At 44.2% G+C, this 19,975-nt stretch overlaps 1 protein-coding gene across 1 annotated transcript in view; it reads right to left on the bottom strand.

Moving 5' to 3' along the window:
- The window catches only part of REN (renin), a 35,376-nt gene extending 27,393 nt beyond the window's left edge, over window positions 1-7,983 (bottom strand). The window contains exons 1-3 of the mRNA XM_060233266.1: window positions 7,885-7,983; window positions 1,074-1,230; window positions 422-545 (exon numbers count right to left, since the gene is read on the bottom strand). Of these exons, the coding sequence (XP_060089249.1) occupies window positions 422-545; window positions 1,074-1,230; window positions 7,885-7,952 (349 nt within the window). The 5' untranslated portion in view covers window positions 7,953-7,983. The remainder of the gene's footprint in view (window positions 1-421; window positions 546-1,073; window positions 1,231-7,884) is intronic.
- Between the last annotated feature and the right edge of the window lie 11,992 nt (window positions 7,984-19,975).

Below are 19,975 nucleotides of genomic sequence, written 5' to 3'. Positions count from 1 at the left end.
CCCCCTCCTTGCTTTATGATAACCCTGAAGTTGGGGGAGGGCCTCCAAACCAGGGGATCCCCTGACCCCAACTGGGGATTGGCAACCCAAAGGGGGTTGAACTAGATGACTGTGGAGGTACCTTCCAACTCTGTGATTCTATGAAAAAGCATGATACCTGTGTACAAGCTTGTGTACTATTGCTGTTCAAACATAGCAGCGAACACACAACCTTCCACTGCTTTCGTATTTTGCTAGATGAGGATTTTAATCTCCATATTTATAAGCAAAGGTGAGGAACTGATGTGGAATCAACTAACAGTGCCATTTGCTGCTGTTTTGAGGCTGCTAATACATTAGGAATGATTAGAAGTGGTTCATTATCCATACTACATTTTTACAGGTGTTCCAACAGTATGCTGTGATATTTGACATAACTTACCACAAGCACTGAATAATGGGGAGCATTTGTAGGATGGCACCCAAAGGTTAGCCGAACCAGTGTCAAAGACTACTTTGAAGGTTTGGGGTGGCGTGCCAATGAGGATTTCACCATAATACTGCACCTGAAGGACACATTGTATTAGAGAGAAATCATGGTACTTTTCCCCAGAAAAGTTTATATAGCTTTTGGCTTTTAGACAAAAATAATACAAAATACAAAGGAAAATAATATTATTCCTGAATTTAAAAGAAGAAAAATGTACACATTTTAAAATAACAATGAAATAAAATACACTTGATTATCCTAACTCTGAATTAATGTCAGTGGTCTGAATTTTAAGAGCAGCTGGAATATATTTAGCAACAGCCACAGTGGTATGGATTATATTCCCAGAAATGAAATTAAGTAAATGATAGGAACAGTGAGGGAATATTTCAAGAAAAGGAATTATCAGGAGAACTCTTAAATTACCACAGAAATTGCTGGAGAAGAAAAGGTACATTAGCTCCCTGAAACCCACATGGACAAATCTTTTGGCCATGTGATGTAAATCACGGTACTGCTGTTGATTCAAATTTCATTCTATAGATGCCTATACAAAGTCTTGGCCTTGTTCATTGGCTGGCTCATAATAATATCAAACACTCACATCCTGGTAGTTGGTGAGGATGGTGGGTGCTGTTTTGTTATGGGGCCCCACGCCAAAAGAGTGTTCATTATGCTTCAGTGACAAGAAGACATCTGATGCTTTTACACCCATCTCCTGCATGGTCTGTCGTACTGAGGGCATTTTCTTGAGTGAAATCCTGAGAGGAATAAAGAAGAGAATTATGAATAAGGGGCATTGATCAGACACAGTACACAGTAGGGTTGCCAAGTCCAATTAAATTAAAATCTGGGGACTTTGGGGGTGGAGCCAGGAGACTTTGGGGGTGGAGCCAAGAACAAGGATGTGACAAGCATAATTGAACTCCAAGGGAGTTCTTGCCATCACATTTAAAGAGACAGCACACCTTTTAAAATGCCTTTCTTCCATAGGAAATAATTAAGGATAGGGGCACCATATTTTGGGGCTCATAGAATTGGACCCTCTGGTCCAATCGTTTTGAAACTTGGGGGGGGGGGGTATTTTGGGGAAAGGCACTAGATGCTATACTAAAAATTTGGTGCCTCTACCTCAAAAAATAGCCCCCCCAGAGCCCCCAATATCCACGGATCAATTTCCTATTATTCCCTATGGGAATCGTTCTCCATAGGGAATAATAGAGTGCCTAGTAGACATTTCCCTCCCCCCTCACGCTTTCTAAAGGGGGGGAGGGCCTCCAAACTAGGGAATCCCCTGCCCCCTCCCTCTCACACACACACACTTACCAGATCTTCCTCCGGACAACTCTACTTCCTGTGTAAACGAAAGCAAAAGAAAGGGAGGGGCCGTTCTCAGAAGCCCTTTCTACTTCCTGCTTCCTGCCCAGCCTTAAAGGGCAGACATTTTGCAAACGGCTCAGGAGCTCTACAACATGAAGCCTAAAGGTATGTTCTCCCCCCCCCTCCACCCCCACCCCCGCTTCCAGAGTTTTGAAGAGCGGGAGATGAGGCTGTGAACCCAGAAGTCTCCCGCCAGAGCGGGAGGTTTGGGAAGCCTAGTACACAGACACATCGCTGTTTTCAAACATAGGCAGTTGTGTGTTGGAAGTCCCTGGTGCAATGCCGCTGTGTCTCAGATAGGCTTCCCAATCCCCAGGTCCCAGCGGGGGATGCCCTGTTTTGACAGCGGGGGAAGCTCCGCCGCCACAGTAATCCTGTAGTTTTAGAGCTCCTGCAGGTTTAGAAACCTGCAGTTTTAAAAATGTGTGCCTTTAAGGCTGAGCAGGAAGTAGGAAACAGGAAGGGCTTCATGGGAAAGGATCAGTAACAGTTTCCTCAGAGAACGGCTCCTACCTTTCTTTTGCTTTCATTTTCAGAGCAGGTAAAGTTCTGCAGGAACAAGACCCAGTAAGTATTTGTGTGTGAGAGACAGAGGGAGGGGGCAGGGGATTCCCTGGTTTGGAGGCCCTACCCCCCCCCCCCCCCCCGCTTTAGAAAGTGTGAGGGGAGAGGGAAATGTTTACTGGGCAGTCTATTATTCCCTATGGAGAACAATTCCCATAGGGAATAATGGGGAATTGATCCGTGGGTATTGGGGGCTCTGGGGGAGCTATTTTTTGAGGTAGAGGCATCTAGTGCCTCTCCCCCAAATACCCCCCAAGTTTCAAAACAATTGGACCAGGGGGTCCAATTCTATGAGCCCCAAAAGATGGTGCCCCTATCCTTCATTATTTCCTATGGAAGAAAGGCATTTGAAAAGGTGTTCTGCCCCTCTAAATGTCCCTTGGAGTTCAATTATGCGTGCCACACCCTTGTTCCTGGCTACACTCCAATGTCTCCTGACTCCATCCCCAAAGTCTCCTGGCTCCGCCCCCAAAGTCCCCAGATATTTCTTGGGCAACCCTAGTCTCAGACCTCCAGAAGCAAGGGACCACAGAGTAGGCAGGGCAGCCAGGCACACACTAAGCTTCTTCCTGTTTATTTTCTATTGTCACAGTCTCCTTTTGAGATGCAGATGAGCACTCTTAGGGAAAAGCAGCTTCCTTCCTGTGCTCTCTCTCTCTCTCCCCCTTCCTCCTTCCACCCACACAAGATGGGGCTGCAGGGTGTGTCTCTCTGCATCCATCCCCATCTGTCAGATAGATAGTTTAGGATCTGTCTCTTCCTCTTAATCTGCACTATCAGACATGTATTTCTGTAATAAAGTAGTTATTGTTTAGTTTCAACTAGAAACATTGGCTCTGAGTAACTTTGTAACTTTGCAACCACATGGTCTGTTCAGACTCAATACAAACAGCTGCTGCATTAAAGCTTTGTGCATTCTGCTAACTAAAGAAGGATCTAAAAGGTAAAGGTAGTTCCCTGTGCAAGCACCAGTCATTTTTGACTCTGGGGTGACATCACATTACAACATTTTCACGGCAGGCTTTTTTACGGGGTGGTTTGCCATTGCCTTCCCCAGTCATCTAAACTTTCCCCCCAGCAAGCTGGGTACTTATTTTACTGATCTCGGAAGGATGGAAGGCTGAGTCAACCATGAGCCGGCTAGCTGAACCCAGCTTCCGCCGGGAACAAACTCAGGTTGTGAGCAGAGCTTAGGACTGTAGCACTGCAGATTTACCACTCTGTGCCATGGGGCTGCTTAAAGAAGGATCTAGACCAGGGATTGGGAACGTTGGCTCTCCAGATGTTTTTTGCCTACAACTCCCATCAGCCCCAGCCAGTATGGCCAATGGCTGGGGTTGATGGGAGTTGTAGGCAAAAACATCTGGAGAGCCAATGTTCCCTACCCTGATCTAGACCCACCATAACTAGTACCCCTTCCAAGCAAAGTGCGGCAATCAGATCTTAAATAATGGCAACTCACAGGGAACTCCTTCAATATTCACCACTGCATTTTTTAAAAAGTCAACTGCAATACAGGTATTGTCTTTTTCCATTTAGTGTCAGACTGCATCTTGTGCTGGATGTATCATAGGTAGGAGGAGAGGAGTTATTAGAAACACACACACATACTACACCCACCATAACTCCACTGAGAACCCTGTCACCAGGAAGTGGGTGTAAAAGGGATGCTCTTACTTTGCCTTTTTGGAGATGGCCGCAAGTACGCCACTGACTATTAGAAAAAATGGTTGGCCAGCCACATTTGTAGTAGACCTCTGAATATTCATATACCTGGCAAATTATATAGCTCCTTTTCATAATCCGTTTTGGATAGTATCATTGCAAAAATGTATGAAAATGGGAACAGTAAGTGTAGGAATAAATCCCCTAATGCATAGATAAAAATAAAGCAATGAATTTAAATGAATACCCACTCATTTTATTTTTGTGTATTGCATTCTGCTTTGCTCAATCATATTGAGTTGAACAAACTCTGTCAAGTTTTATTCATGCAAAGCATGTGTTTGAAGTTATATTTATGTTTTGCTGCAATAAACCTGCCTCATTACAAACAAATAATCCATGCAGTGGATGGTCCAGGCTTGCCTGATGTCAGAAACTACCTGCTTAGTACTTGGGTGGGAGACCACTAAGGAATGCCAGGGTTGCTATGCACAGATTGGCAATGGCACACAACTCCTGTTTCTCCGTTACCTTGGAAATCCTCTGGGGTCACCATGGCACTTTCTACTAAAACTAGAGTTTTCCTATGCCACTCAATTACTCTAGATGGCAGCAAATGCTTGGATTGGGAAGCAATTTTTCTAAGTTAATTAAATTTATTTTATTTCAAAAGTATACAATAGCAACTAAAGAATATTCCTTAGTGGTGAATTCTTTTGTTACCTTATGCTTCCTGTAGCAAAACTGTAGAATTCTGTATTATTTACCATCCCAGTATTTCAAATATAAAGGAAAAATACTTCACAGGTCTTTGAAATGTGTATATTCTCTCCGCTGCTACCTCCATCACAATCTGGACCTGTTACCTTATTTGTAACTCTATCTTGATCCTTAGAGCCAGCTATTGTGTCTTAATTTTTTACCCAGGCAAATCTCCTGTATTTTTCTCCCACACATACCATTTTGCACATTTGCTAGTTTCCAGTGGGCTTGGTGAATTGGGGGTGGGGGGAATCAAGTCAATCTTGTAACTTCCATCTCCACTACTGACTGCTATGTATTCATCCAATTTTCTGAACAGAACTTTTGTGCAAATATCTTGTGTGTGTAGCTTTTTCCATGTGATCTGAACTCTGAGAGTGTTGTTGGTGGGTTTAAGGTAGCAAAAAGTTGCAAATTAAGTGAACCACCTCCAGAAGCGTTTTGCACATATCTGTTTCCATTTAAATTTAGCCTATACCTATTTAAATTATGAGTTTTATTTTCGCTTTTCCTTTAAGTCAATGTAAAAAGCAGGGACCAACTACATCATTCACAAATTAGTCAGTGAAAAGTTTGTGTTGAGAAGTTTCACATAGTATTTGAATTTTGCCTCTTAAAGAGTTCCTTTATGGAAATTATTCTTATGATGTGGGAGAAAAGTGGTATTCAGGAACAAAAAACAAGCAAAGGGGTTTCTTCCAGTGTAATTTAATTATTTCTGTTTTATCAGTTAAGGATGAAGTTTAGCAGTTGTTCCTTTAACACATAGGTGAACAGAAATGGGGAGGGGGAGAGTTTCAAGTGTTTTTTAAAGCAATGCTGAAACGTGCATAGAAGAAAACAAAAAATGTTTGGTGAGCCAAAACAGCACTGATGATCAGCTTCACCTCAAATTTAGCCAGAGCTGCACTGATGGTGGTTATGGTAAAAATATATAAATTAACTTCTTTGCCTCAATTGAATAATAAATCCCAGGTGATCGTCAGCACAAAGAATCATCTGCTCTGAAGAAAAAACATAGTATCTTGTCTCACTTTCAGTTTATATGTATGATCAGTATCTACTTGTCTTTCTTACCAGTCCATCAATATGCAGGTATTGCTTCTGGAGCCCCGTAGCACAAAGTGGTAAACTGCAGTACTGCAGTCTAGGCTTTGCTCATGACCTGAGCTTAATCCCAGTGGAAGCTGGCTTCAGGTGGCCGACTCAAGGTTGACTCAGCCTTCCAAGGTCGGCAAAATGAGTACCCAGCTTGCTGGGGGGAAAGTGTAGTTTACTGGGGAAGGCAATGGCAAACCACCCCGTAAAAAGTCTGCCATTAAAATGTTGTGATGCGATAGGGTTGAAAAGTCCAATTCAAGAAATATCTGGGGACTTTGGGGGTGGAGCCAGGAGACATTAGGGGTGGAGCCAAGATCAAGGCTGTGACCAGCATAATTGAACTCCAAAGGGAGTTCTGGCCATCACATTTAAAGGGACGGCACACCTTTTCAATTCCTTCCATAGGAAATGATGAAGGATAGGGGCACCTTCTTTTGGGGCTCATAGAATTGGACCCCCTGGTCCAATATTTTTGAAACTTGGGGGGTATTTTGGGGAGAGGGACTAGATGCTATACAAAAAATTTGGTGCCTCTACCCCAAAAAACAACCCCCCAAGAGCCCCAGATACCTGCGGATCAATTCTCCATGATTTTCTATGCGAATAAATCTCCATAGGGAATAACAGAGTTCCCAGAAGACATTTCCCTCCCCTCCCCCCGCTTTCTGATGACCCTGAAGCGGGGGGAAAGCCTCCAAACCGGGGGATCCCCTGCCCCCACCTGGGGATCGGCAACCCTATGATGCACTGTCACGCCAGAGTCAGAAATGACTGGTGCTTGCACAGGGGACTACCTTTACCTTTTACATGGTACATAGTTGATTCTATGTCATTTCTTTCAGCTTCCCAACTGAGTGGTTCTTCATGCAGACATTCATGTTACACCAGGGGTGGCCAAACTGTGGCTCAGGAACCACATATGGATCTTTCATACATATCGTGTGGCTCTTGAAGCCCCCACCACCCCATTGGCAGGCTTGAAGAATGCATTTAAAGTTGCTTTCTTTCCATCGCTCCCTGCCCCTCCCTCCCCCTATCTATTTGCCTGTCTGCCTGCCTCCCTCCCAGCTCTCAAACATCTGATGTTCATGTATTGCAGCTCTCAAACATCTGACATTTAATCTATGTGACTCTTATGTTAAGCTAGTTTGGCCACCCCTGGGTTATGCTAATACCTGCATGTATCCCTCATAGATCACATACGAGTTTCTAGGAAATGCAGGGGGGTGGGGAGCTGAGGTTTAGAAAAGGGTTATCTATCTCATATAAGGAACAATGAACTTTTAAGTACTCTATGAAAATCAATACTGAAGAAGAGATACTCGCTACTCCCAAATGCACCAATGCTGGAGCTGTTACTTGTAATTATTACTAGGTATGAAATGACTACGGTAGTATACAAAGTATGCCAAAACATATGGATTACTACAGATCTGCTACTGAACGCTCCTGGGCTGTGCAACTGCTGCTGGGCCCAACACAGCTCCTGGGTTGCATTGCCACCACCAGGCCCAGTGAGGCTTCAGAGCTGCCATTGCCAAGCCGAGTGGGTCTCCTGACCTGCTGCCACTGGGCCCAAGTTTTATTCTGGGGTTAGCTTGGTATACACAGACAAAGCTCTCATTACAGAAAAGGTTGGTGACCCACAGTACAGCAGAATATTACTTAGCATAAGCATTAATCTCCTAGCAAGAAGAAAGTTTTTCTCTAGGATATCATCCACAGTACACTGTGATGCTCAGGAAGGTTATAGTGCACTTATAAATCACCCTTCTTCCATGGCAATCAACCCAGAAGCCAAATCAAAGTTCATTTTAAACTGCCTTTTTGTTTGTTTCTCATGCACGCACACCAGCAATGGAAAAAGGACTCAAAAGCACTGAAAATGGCATCTATGAATGTGCCCTATGTCTTGATCATCATGTAAAAAGAAATGATGTTACCTTCGGAAGGCATTGCTGGATAAGCACAGGAAGCAGGCAACAACTGCAAAGATACACCAGTACTGCATTGTGTTGCTGCCTTTCAGTAGGGGAACCTTCACTCCAGAGTTGTGTTTTCTCCTTGTATCAAGGAAAAAGCATAACCCATTGTGCTTTTATAGCAGAACTTTCTGCATCTGAATGAGGTTTTTGCTGGATTTTCATTGGCAGGAAGGAGGAAATAAATCTTGCCGGGGGTGGGGGGGACACTTTTGAAGTGGTGACCTTGACCTTGCTTCCTGGCAAAGGGCTGCTTGGTTGGCGCATGCAAATACATGTGTCTGTGTACACGCACTCTCTCATATTCACTCAAAATACATTGCTCAGTAAAACCAGATTCCACAAGGCATCTTGTGGAATATGTTTAAAAATATATCCTCAAGTAGGTCAGTCTTGCTTTTTTAATTTAATAGAATTTCTTAGAACATGGCTCTATGCTTTACACTTGGAATATGGACTCCAATGGCCTTGTCTTCAGAGGAAGCCTTACATCAATAAAACAATAATGAAAAAAACTTAAACCAATACCCTTTAGGAGAACAGTTCTGCCTTGTATTAAGCAGGAGGTAAAACAATATAGTTTATAGAGTTTTCTTTCTTTTATTAAAGGTCTAGAGCAGAGGTATCAAACTCATTCATTATGAGGGCCGGATCTGACATAAATGAGACCTTGTCGGGTTGGGCCATGTCAGGCTGGGCCATGTGTGTATCTATTTAAGATTAGGTAGCAAAGATATAAACTTTTTAAAGGACACAGACAAACACGACTAATTTTTTTTAAACAAAATTAAAAAAAACATGCTTAAAACATTAGCACGTTGGTCTTAAAGGTGTTTTCTTTGTATTTCTCCCATGGAAGCTCTGGCTCTTTCCCTCCCTCCCCAGGGGACAAGGAGGGGGAGGAGCCTCAACCAATGTTGGAAATCAAGGTTTTGCTCTGTAGTTCCTGTGCAATTGAGCAAGCCTTGCAAAGCAAGCTGTTATGCAGAAGGAAGTAAGAGAGAGGGAGAAGGAAGCAGATGACAGCCAGTTGCTCAGGGGCCTGATAAGAGCCCTCTGGGGGCCTGATTCGGCCCCTGAACTGCATGTTTGACATCCCTGGTCTAGAGATTCTGCTGTGTCTGGACTCAGCTTTGACATGCATGACTGCTTCCAAATTGATGCGCAAAAATATTCCCTTGTCATGGAACCAGCAGCAAACAAAGTGGCAATGAATGGAAACAGTATCCACATGCCCCGTTCCTATTAGGGTTGCCAATCCCCAGGTGGGGGGAGGGGATCCCCCGGTTTGGAGGCCTTCTCCCTCTTCAGGGTCGTCAGAAAGCGGGGGGAGGGGAGGGAAATGGCTTCTGGGAACTCTGTTATTTCCTATGGAGATTTATTCCCATAGAAAATCATGGACAATTGATCTGCGGATATCTGGGGCTCTGGGGGGGCTGTTTTTTGGGGTAGAGGCACCAAATTTTCAGTAGAGCATCTAGTGCCTCTCCCCAAAATACCCCCCATGTTTCAAAAGGATTGGACCTGGGGATCTAATTCTATGAGCCCCAAAAGAAGGTGCCCCTATCTTTTACTATTTCCTGTGGAAGGAAGGCATTGAAAAGGTGTGCCGTCCCTTTAAATGTGATGGCCAGAACTCCCTTTGGATTTCAATGATGCTTGTCACAGCCTTGATCTTGGCTCCACCCCCAATGTCTCCTGGCTCCACCCCCAAAGTCCCCAGATATTTCTTGAATTGGACTTGGCAACCCTAGTTCCTATACTGCTTGCTCTGTTGCCACCTCCCTCTGCACTCCTTTCACACAACGTGTACACTAGCTCATACTTTGGACCTTGGGTCAGCCATAACTATCACAGAGCTTGTCCTTGAATGGGCAGCGTCTGTGAGAGCTTTCTCAGCCCACCCACCTCACAGGGTGTCTGTTGTGGGGGAGGAAGACAAAGGAGATTGTGCGCCACTATGAGACTCTGAGTGGAGGGTGGAATATAAATCCAATCTTCTTCTCCTGCTTCTTCTCCTTCTGCTTCTTCTTCTCCTGCTTCTGCTTCTCCTGCTTCTTCTCCTGCTCCTTCTCCTCCTCCCCCTTGTTCAACAGATTCCATAAAGTTTGGTCACTGCTACACTGTACCATAAAAACAGATCTGAGGGCTGTCTGAAAGGATAAACCCTTAGGGGGGGGGAGGATTGGGGATACTGTAACAAGAATTGCTTAAACAAATGAGATTTCCGCCCTAGAAATGTGTGAAACTTATCCTTTTATCAAAGATTTCAGGTTTTCACAGCTGGTAACATCATTAGGGTTTGTAGAATCTTTCGGGCTCAATTGCCGTGTTCTACTGGAGAAAGTTTTCCTTCCAGACGTTTCGTTCTCAGCTGCGGAGAACATCCTCAGTGGCGTTGCAGCCGGAGCAGGCGCTCTGATCTTCTTGGCTGCTGTGCATTGAGTGGGGCCAGGGCTGCTGGAGAGCTGCTATTTCTAGGCTGGAGGGGGTGTGGTGAAAGGGCAATTGGTTTGTGGATGTGCCCATTGTTTGGTGGGGCCCATTTTGTGGATGTGCCCATTGTTTGGTGGGGCCCCACCAAACAATGGGCACATCCACAAACCTATTGCCCTTTCACCACACCCCCTCCAGCCTAGAAATAGCAGCTCTCCAGCAGCCCTGGCCCCACTCAATGCACAGCAGCCAAGAAGGTCAGAGCGCCTGCTCCAGCTGCAACGCCACTGAGGATGTTCTCCGCAGCTGAGAATGAAACGTCTAGAAGAAAAACTTTCTCCAGTAGAACACAGCACTTGAGCCGGAAAGATTCTACAAACCCTAATTATCCTTTTATTTCTAATGCATTTCACCCCATGGTGCTGGATAGCCATAGAAAGATCACAGAGTATCTTGAATATTCTTGGATTTAGGAACTGCAGCGGTAAATTGGAATGTGCATCCAAATGCAGATACTGTGGCTGATTCTGCACTCACCTTGCTGTGGGGCAGGCTTCTATTTCTGTATGGAGCAAGCTGGTGATTTTGCACCAGTTGCTCCATGCCGCCATTTTGCGCAAGGCAAACCTGTGATTTGCCGTGCTGCAGTGTAAATCTGTTTTTTCAGGTTTACACTGCAGTGCGACAAATCGTGGGTTCGCCCCGAGCACAATGGCGATGTAGAGCAACTGGTGCGAAATCACCAGCTTGCTTCGCACAGAAACAGAAGCCTGCCCTGGAGCAAGATGAGTGCAGAATCAGCCTGTCATTTGCTTTCAAAATAGAGTTTCTAGTCTCCAGGTGGGGACTGGAGATCTCCTGGAATTAAAACTGATCTCCAGACTACAGAGGTCTAGTACTCTGGAGAAAATTACTGCTTTGGAGGGTGATTCTATGGCAATATTTGCAGCTGAGGTTCTTCTCCCCAAACCCTGCTCTCCACATGTTCTACTTGAAAACCTCCAGGAATTTCCCAACCCTCAGATGACAATCCTGTTTCAAAACCATGACCTTGCAAATTAGGGTCCCCTGCTGTTTTTAGGTTTTTTTAAAAAAAAAGTTTGCTTTAAGTTTGTTTTTAGAGTCAAATCATGGAACAGTTTTGTATGTTGACTGGTCCCCTAGAAGTCCAAGGTACACAATTTGTATCCTTCTGCAGAAAAAACTGGGTCCTTGCTGAAAAGCAACAAATGTCACTTCAGTTGTTTTGCAGTTTAAGATGAAACTAATAAAACTGGTGATACAGCCTTCCCTGTGGACTTGGAGACCCAATTCATCAATTACTAGCAAATGTTTGTGGGGAGCTTACTCAGTGATGAATACAGGATGTTGTAAATGAAATTACCAAAGAAAATCTGAGGGGGAAAGTATTCAAATCATGGAGCAATTATCCTTCAAGACCAGGATCCATTTCCTAGCAAAGAGAAAGTTTCTGTGAAAACTGTACAGCATCCTGGCCCGTTATATTGAGAAAAAACTTGCCTGAAGCTCAGCTGTGGAACCTCTATAAGCTAATATTGTTGATCAGTTATCAACTTAATGTTGATGATCAACTACTTGTGTAATGCGGTATCAGAAAGCATGCTGGAGAAGCCTGTCATGGGAGAAACAATGACGTTCAAATCAGGTTTTGATGACTGGAGTGCAGCTCCTGATCGAAGCTTTGGGACAGTTGCGGTAACTGGAGTTACACTTGTACTGCGTTTTGCCAAGGAAACAACAAATAGCCTCCTCCTTTTTAGTCAAGGCAACCTTCCACCTCTGGAAGCAATTACCAGGTCTCTGGAGTAAAAACTGAGAGTTTATGGCTCTTTTGAATTGATTGTATTTATTTTCCCACACACAACCTTGGGTGCAAAGCTTGTGAGCAGGGATTTTCCCAAACTCCTTTTTAAAAAGCAGGTTAAAGGCCAGAAGGGTCAAGCAGGGGCTGGCACAAAGGTCTTTTAATGTAAAAGCACTGTGACTGGTCTGGGCTATGATGAGAGGAGTACACCAATGGAAGCACAAACTCCTCCAGATCTCAGCACTTGCTTGCACTGTGATGGCTTCAGGAACCTTTGGGTGAGACTTGTTATGTGATGAGAGGCATGGGAAACTCATGACACAAGGCTTATGCCATCTTGTCCTTTAAGTGTGTGGCTCTAAAAGCTACAACAGCCAAAATGTACTCTTGGGGTGCGGTCACACTCACCATTAAATCCATCTGCAACGCGGCTCTATTATAATCCGCACAACCAATTTTCCTATCAGACAACAGCCAGGCTCCCGTTCTAGCCCATGTGGGTCCCGTCGCTGGTCGATCAGAGTGCTCTACTGGACCTCGTTTCATGAGACGTCAATCTGCATTAGCGCAGGCGCAGTGATGCCCGCTATCTGCAGCGCGTCGCTTTTAAATGGGTCGGATCACTAACAGTTTTGCTAGTCCATTGGCACTACTTTTCCAGCACAAGCACTACGTGTGCAGAAAAAAACCCAGGAATTCAAATCAGTTCACATCTACTTTCAAAAGTGAGTTTTGTTTCTGGACATAGGGGCGGGTAAACGATTTATCGAGCCAACATTCACTCGCTCATTCACTGGTGCAGTGATATCACTTGCAGGGGGCTTTGGGAGGGAAGCGGTGGTGCGCTTCCGATGAGTCGCCAAAGATGGAGCGTTCAAACAGAGACATTCCACTCAGGAACCGTCAGAAGAATTTTGTTCCAGATTTAAAGCAGTATCAAATTAGTCCGCGCCCCAGTCGTCTCAACGCGGGACTTGAACGAGCTAACCACCATTCGCAGATGCTGACGTTTGGACAACCGCTTAAAATCCGACATGCTTCCGGACTCCACTCATGCCCGTAGTGGGATTTTATGAATGTCTGACCTCACCCTTGGATTAATGTTCTCATATGCCACAGTTAGCAGGAAGTTCAAATAGGGGTGTGTTTTTTTAGAGTCCAGTTAGACATGATGGAAGCCGATTCATGTTTTAACCAGGATTTGCTGTAATCACATATAATGCAAGGAATGGGGGAGGATCTGATGTAAGGATTAAACTGGTGCTGGGGGTGAGGAAGACGCACACTGTGCAATCCTTCTCATCAAAGAAGGGGCTGGAAAAAATTTCCTGGGGAGCTTTGGATGAGGGGAGGGTTCTGCAGTCTTCACCCACATAATACTATTGTTCTCCAAAGCAGACATGCACACAAACCACTTTTGGCTCAATTGCAGCAGATCAGGATTTAAACACAAAGATCTGTAGCTATCGGTTCTAGTGTGGCTCTTTGGCTCTCATAGCAAAACAGTCCCAGTAGCTGAATAAAGTTTGAGTCCAGTGGCACCTTTAAGACCAGCAAAGTTTTATTCAAGGTATGAACATGTGTGTCCCAGTAGCTGAAAGTGTGAGACCTGCAGGGTTCTTCAGCTGTGTCCTACCTATGTGACTGATAAGTACAGGGATGGCAGGATCTGATGGAATGTGCATTACTGGCTCCTTCTTTCAGAACCAGGCTGACCAAAGAAGTACCATTTCCAGAAACACTTCCTGGTCATGCAAATGTACCTTGAAACAGGATTTATTTGCTATTTTTTTTCTTTCAAAGAACAAATCTGATTCCCCTTTTACTATGCATTCAACAAATGTGTCTGTTTGCAATATGAATGCTGATTCATCTGTCTTTTCCCTCCCCACATGCTTCAGAAAAACTTTTTATTAAAAATATTAACATCACTTGAGTCATAACTCATTTGGTCATCACTTAAATTTTTTTTGTTCACAAAGAAAGAAAACCAATTTTAAAAGAACAAAATTCAAGTCCAGTAGGGCCTTTGAGACCAACAAATGTTCCCAAAATATAAGCTTTCATGAGTTACTTCATTTGTACTCAGCTGTTCTCCTAGTGGGGAAGAACCCAAAGTGGTTTACATAGTTATCCTGTCCTTCATTTTAATCCTCACACCAACTCTTGGGTAGGCTGAGAGTGTGTGACTGTCCCAAGGTCACCCAGCAAACTTCCATGGCAGACTGTTGATCTGAACTGGAGTCTCCCAAATCCTAACCTAACCACTGTATGACTCTGGGCCTGGCTCTAATTAGAGCCCTGTGTTTCTGCAGGACATTACTCTGTGCATTAACTTCTGCAGAGATCTGGAGCAGTAACTTATACAGAGACTAAACAGTCTCTCCTTTGTGAGTACATACTTTGAGCTTTCCAGAGCAGGGGTGTCAAACTCATTTGTTAGGAGGGCCAACTCTGATGCAAATAGGACATTGTGGGGCTAGGCCATGTGTATCATAAAACGCAATGTGAAGTAGCAGAGATATATACTTGATAAAGAACACAGACAAACACAATTAAACATCTGTTTCAATTTAAAATACAAACATGCTTAAAAGTCTTGTGATGCTTTGTTTAAAATGGAAAGGTGGGGGAATAGTGGGATTTGATAATGCAATTTTAAAAATAAAACATCAAGAAAAAGCACACATCACAGCAGAAACTGAAAATATAAAATGTTCTGAGCCTGGGAAAACAATGAAATGGTATTGCAAGCTCCCCCCCCCCCCCCGATAAGGTCTACTCAGGTTTGCAATGACTCTCCAGTTTAATATCCCCCTTTGTCTGTGGATTCCCAAGTTAGAATCCTCACTAGGCACCAGTTCTCAGGTCCACTGAGCAGACAAGCTACCTCAAAGCATCAACACTTTATTTGCAAGGACACAACTCCAGGAAACATCAGCTTCAAACAGCTATAGGAACGCTGAAACAGCACAGACAAAGTTGCTAGGAAAACATTGAATGGATTTTCCATTAAAGTCCCTGGGCCCTATCTATCTGCACACAGAGACCTTAATGGAAAATCCACTCCACATTTTCTTTGCAGCTTTGTTTCCTGCTGTAGGCAGGCAAGGCAGAAAGAGCAGGGAACTACAGCAGCCTCAGAGTTTCAGTGAGTAAGGACAGAAGGGGAAAGGGGGAGAAAAGAGCCCAGCAGGCCTGATTAAAGCCCAGAGCAGGCCAGTTCTGACCCATGGGCTGGACATTTGACACCCCTGTTCTAGAGCTCAACTCAACACTACAGAGATCAGTTCCCCTGGAGAAAATGAATGCTTTGGAGGGTGGATTCTATGGTATTGTACCCCACTGAGGTCCCTGTTCTTCTCAGGCTCCATCCCCAAATCTTCAGCAGTTTCCCAACCTGGATCTGTCAGTTCTACCCACTATGCCCTCCAGTGGCCAGGGAGGTCCTGGCAACCCTATGAGGTACAAGTGAGGCCCCTTCCTAGCCTAAGGGAGTGGGCAGAGGTGAGATTGTATGAAAAGAAGGAGCAGTTAAAGATAAGCAAGCAGTTGCTGCTGTGAGCTCCTAAACAGCTTTTCTTTCTCTGGGATCTGATGTGGGATTGCAGATGTCCTACCATTTGACCTCCACCAGTGCTCTACTTAGATATTTGTAAATAACGTGAATACTATAAAAATACTGTACATCTGCAGTGATTTCTCCTCCAAAGGGAACTAATTCATGTAAGCACTAACTCTGAAACTTTCACTGTTTGGGGATGTGGGTCACGTGTAACTGTTCAGTCACTCATTGCGTATGTGCTAAAGCAATCACTATTATCACACGCTGGGCACAGATTCACATGACCTTCATTGTCAACTTGATCATATGAATTTTCACCCACTGCAGATTTTTCTGCATTCAGATTTTTCCTCTGATTTAATAGAGTTGCACACTCTGGGTTGAGAAATTCCTGGAGATTTGCAGGTGGAGCCCGGGAGCACAGAGTTCAGGGTGGAGAGAAAGCTCAGCAGGAATGTTATGCCATAAAGCCCATCCTTGAAAGCTGCCATCTTCTCCAGGGAAACTGATCTCTGTAGACTGGAAATCAGTTGCAATTCCAAGAGCTCTCTAGCTACTACCTGGAGGTTGCCCCCTTCCTTGACCAAAATTTCTGGTTTTAATTCCATTATATTTGCTTTTCTGGCTGCCTGGCCTGTTAATCTGTGGCTTTCTACAGCAAGGTCACTGCTCACCCGCCTCCACTGCATGAATCAGGGCTTCCTTTTTCCCACACAGGGAAGCTCCCACCCTCTAAGACTTTGGACTGCGTCACACAGGCTAGCATAGTGCCCTCAATCCAAGGCATTCCAGCCAGAGGGTCAAAATTCACAATCCTCGCTTGCATTTTCTAACTGGGATGAGGACATGAGAAAAAGCCAGGAAAAGAGATGGCAGATATGAGACTCCCTACAGGTCATCCGGAAGGCCTTGTTTGCACTCAAGAACTTAAATCCAACCAGAGAAGAGCAACGTCTTTCATTAAACTTCAGAATACAGGGGGCATTTTAAATTAATACACTTGGGAGATAAAGGACATTTAATACTTAAAAGACAGCAGTGAAATGCCCAACTGTCTTTAGGACAAGCAGAGGAGGAAAGAAAGGTAGCTCTCTTTGCCAGTCTTTTTTTGTCTGCCTGGCTGAAGCCAACCAGACAGGTTACATGGTGGAAATGAGTGGAAAAAAATAATATTTCTTATCATAGTTTCTTGAACTGCTTTTAAAGGATCCCCACAGCCACATAACATGTAGTCTGGCCTTCGGTATCAGCAGGAACAGGCATATTGCATTTTACCTTATGGTTGTTGCTCACATGGAGAAGGAAGTAGGCTGGGATTCTTCAACTGAACCTTAACTATTTCCTGCTGCTTCACTCATCCCCACCACGACCACCACCACCACGGGATTCTTCTCTCCTTGTATCCCTTGTATCTCTGACTAAATTTTCTAGAGCCAAATAGTCAAAAGTTAATAAAACAAAAAGGGGATAAGGTGACAGATCAGGACAACTGAGAAAGCAGGAATGGGATTTGGTATACAGCAGCTTGAACTATAGCCAAAATCTGATTGGTGATTTGTCCTAGCATGGTTGTAAATTATGTGTAAATACAAGTAAATACTGTGTTTGTGCTAACAGACATACTTCTCATCCTCCAGCACTAACAGCTTCAGCCTCACCATATCGACAACACTTGGACAGAGTTCTTGGATCTGGTAGCCAAGGAAAAAAATACCATTTAATAGATGTGTTACTATGAATAATTTCAAGAATGCAGTCATTTCCTTAGCATTGATTCAGTTGAACTTTCAGTGCCAGCCAGGTGAAGGCACTTCTATTTGTCCAGGCCTTGGACTTCATTTGTTCATTAATTTCATTTATCCATACATTCATTCTCTTTTCTCCCTCTCTTTACATCATCGTCCTTTAGCTATAGGAGTAATAGTTCTCCAAATTTGCAATAGTTTTGCAATAGTTCTTCAAATTGGTGCTAAATTACTGAATCTTGAAGCATCCTTGTTTTGCTGTATACCCTAGGCCCTAGTTCTTTTGCTGCCCTCAACCTTTCCTGTGTGGCTTCTTCCATGTGTTTTGCCCCTGGAATTCTACCTGGATTTTTTTCATTGCATTTAGCACTTGCTTAGGTTTCCGTGTGGGCCTCACAAACTTTAACTGGAACAGAACAGACAAAAAGAAACACTTCTTTATTCAATGAGTAATAGGGTTGCCAAGTCTAACTCAGAAAATATCTGGGGACTTTGGGGGTAGAGCCAGGAGACTTTCACATTTCTTAAAATAAATAAGTAAAAATACAGCAGTGCAGTTCCCCTGAATACAGTCTTCATTCCATCCCAAGCACTCTCTCTCTCTCTCACACACACACAGACAGTGCAGCCAAAATAAACAGTTTGCAACCCTACACTTATGTGGTCTCAATGAGGCAATTTACTCACAAGTTACTCAAGTTCCAAGTTCTTCAGACTAACACAGGGAAACCAAAGGTTCCAGTTTTCCCTTTATTATGCAAACAACATTTGAAGAGATTGTAGAACAAATAGAGGGTCTGGGCTGCTTTCACAGCTACTGGGAGCAGCCATGTTGTTCTGCTGGCTCACTCTGACCCCATTCAGCCTGGTCTCTAAAGATTTAAAGGCACAGACATACCATCTAAAAAGTAAGCATTTCCAAGCATCTTCTTCAGCCTTCCAAAGTGGAGGTGGCTGTGGGGGTGGGGTCAGCTGACAGGGGGCAGGAAAGAGCCTGCAAAACTAGGAGATCCCCTGCTGGGACCTGGGGATTGGCAAGCCTAAATGAATAATTGAATTCTGGCATTCACTGCCAGTGGAGGTTGTAATGCCCTCAAGCACTGATGACTTTAAAATGGGCATTTGGTAAATTCATGGAAGATGGATCCATCAATGGCTAGTAGCCTAAAGAGAACCTCCATATTCAGAGGCAGTAAACCTCTGAAACCCAGTGATGAGGCAATATTAGAGAAGGCTTTGACCTCTGCCCTGCTTGTTCAGTCTCCAAGACAACTGGTTCTGTGCTATATGAAACAGGATGGTGGACTTAATGGACCTTGGTTTGATCTGGCTGGGCTCTTCTCATGTTCTTCTCAGGGAACACCAAATGTCCCAGTTTGTGTAGGGCTATAAGCTGCCCAAATGCTTGTCATTCCTCTGTACAAATTCCCACTCAGGTCAGATAATACAACCTTTTGCTATTCCCTGCTTTTTTCCCCTCTCCATCTCCCTCAAAATGTATGTGGGCATTTGGAAGGCTTACTGTACTAAACTGGGTGCTAAATGTATGATTGATATTGTTCTGGCCACTCATTGTATTCAAATAAATTATCACTGGTTGCTTTCAGATGGGAGCATGTAAGCACAGCCTTGGGGGCTGCAGCAAGTGGCATGGGAGCAGATGGGGATGGTTTTCACACGCCCCTGTTTCTGCTTTGCTTGCTGCTGCAGCTACTCCTCAGTTCCTGCTCCTCCTCCTTTCCCTCCTGTTGTGCAAAAATGACAGATATTTTTGTCAGACATCCCCCCTCCATGGTGCAAAATCCTCCCTTTTCCCTCACATTCCCTGCTAAGCTACACTGTAACACCACACCTGAGGGTGAAACCAGGTACCAGAGCACAGCACTCTTGTCCCTTTTCCCAGCTCTTCATCAAGTGCCAAAACAGCTGCCCCCCTCCAGCAGGTGTTTTGGCACTTGAAAAGCTGAGGAGGGGACAAGAGCTGTCTAATCTGAGCTCAATCAGGATCAGGCCTTGAGGCATTTTGAAGTGGCTTTGAAATGGCGACTATGCTCTTGTGGTGGCCATGAGGATGCCATCAACTCTAGTTTGGCCATTCATGAGGGAAGAGGAAAAGGTCCTTTAAAAGAATAAAAGGATGGATGCAGTTCCTCCTTTAAACCAGAGAAAAATAAGTTTTTTTCCTTGTCCAGATTAAAGGGGAAAGCCCCCCAAACACCATAAATCATGCTCAGAATGAGCACATGTGGGTATGTGTGTGCCTTCCTGATCACACAATAGAATGAGCACTGTTCCCCAAGGTTGTGGGTGGGGGTAGATGGAATGCATGGAACACTACGGTTAGCTGCTGCCCCCCATCCTACCTGATCTAAGAGCTTCTGTGCATTTTGGCATCGCATCAGAAAAGCTGGATCTTGTCATATAAGCAAATAAGCATCTAAACATGATTTAAATAATAATTCAGCAGTAAAATGAGGAGTG

Source organism: Heteronotia binoei, chromosome 2, assembly GCF_032191835.1.
Source record: "Heteronotia binoei isolate CCM8104 ecotype False Entrance Well chromosome 2, APGP_CSIRO_Hbin_v1, whole genome shotgun sequence".
Classification (NCBI taxonomy): Eukaryota; Metazoa; Chordata; class Lepidosauria; order Squamata; family Gekkonidae; genus Heteronotia; species Heteronotia binoei.
Note: the sequence above shows the minus strand (reverse complement) of the source record. Positions and strands in the feature narration are given on the sequence as shown.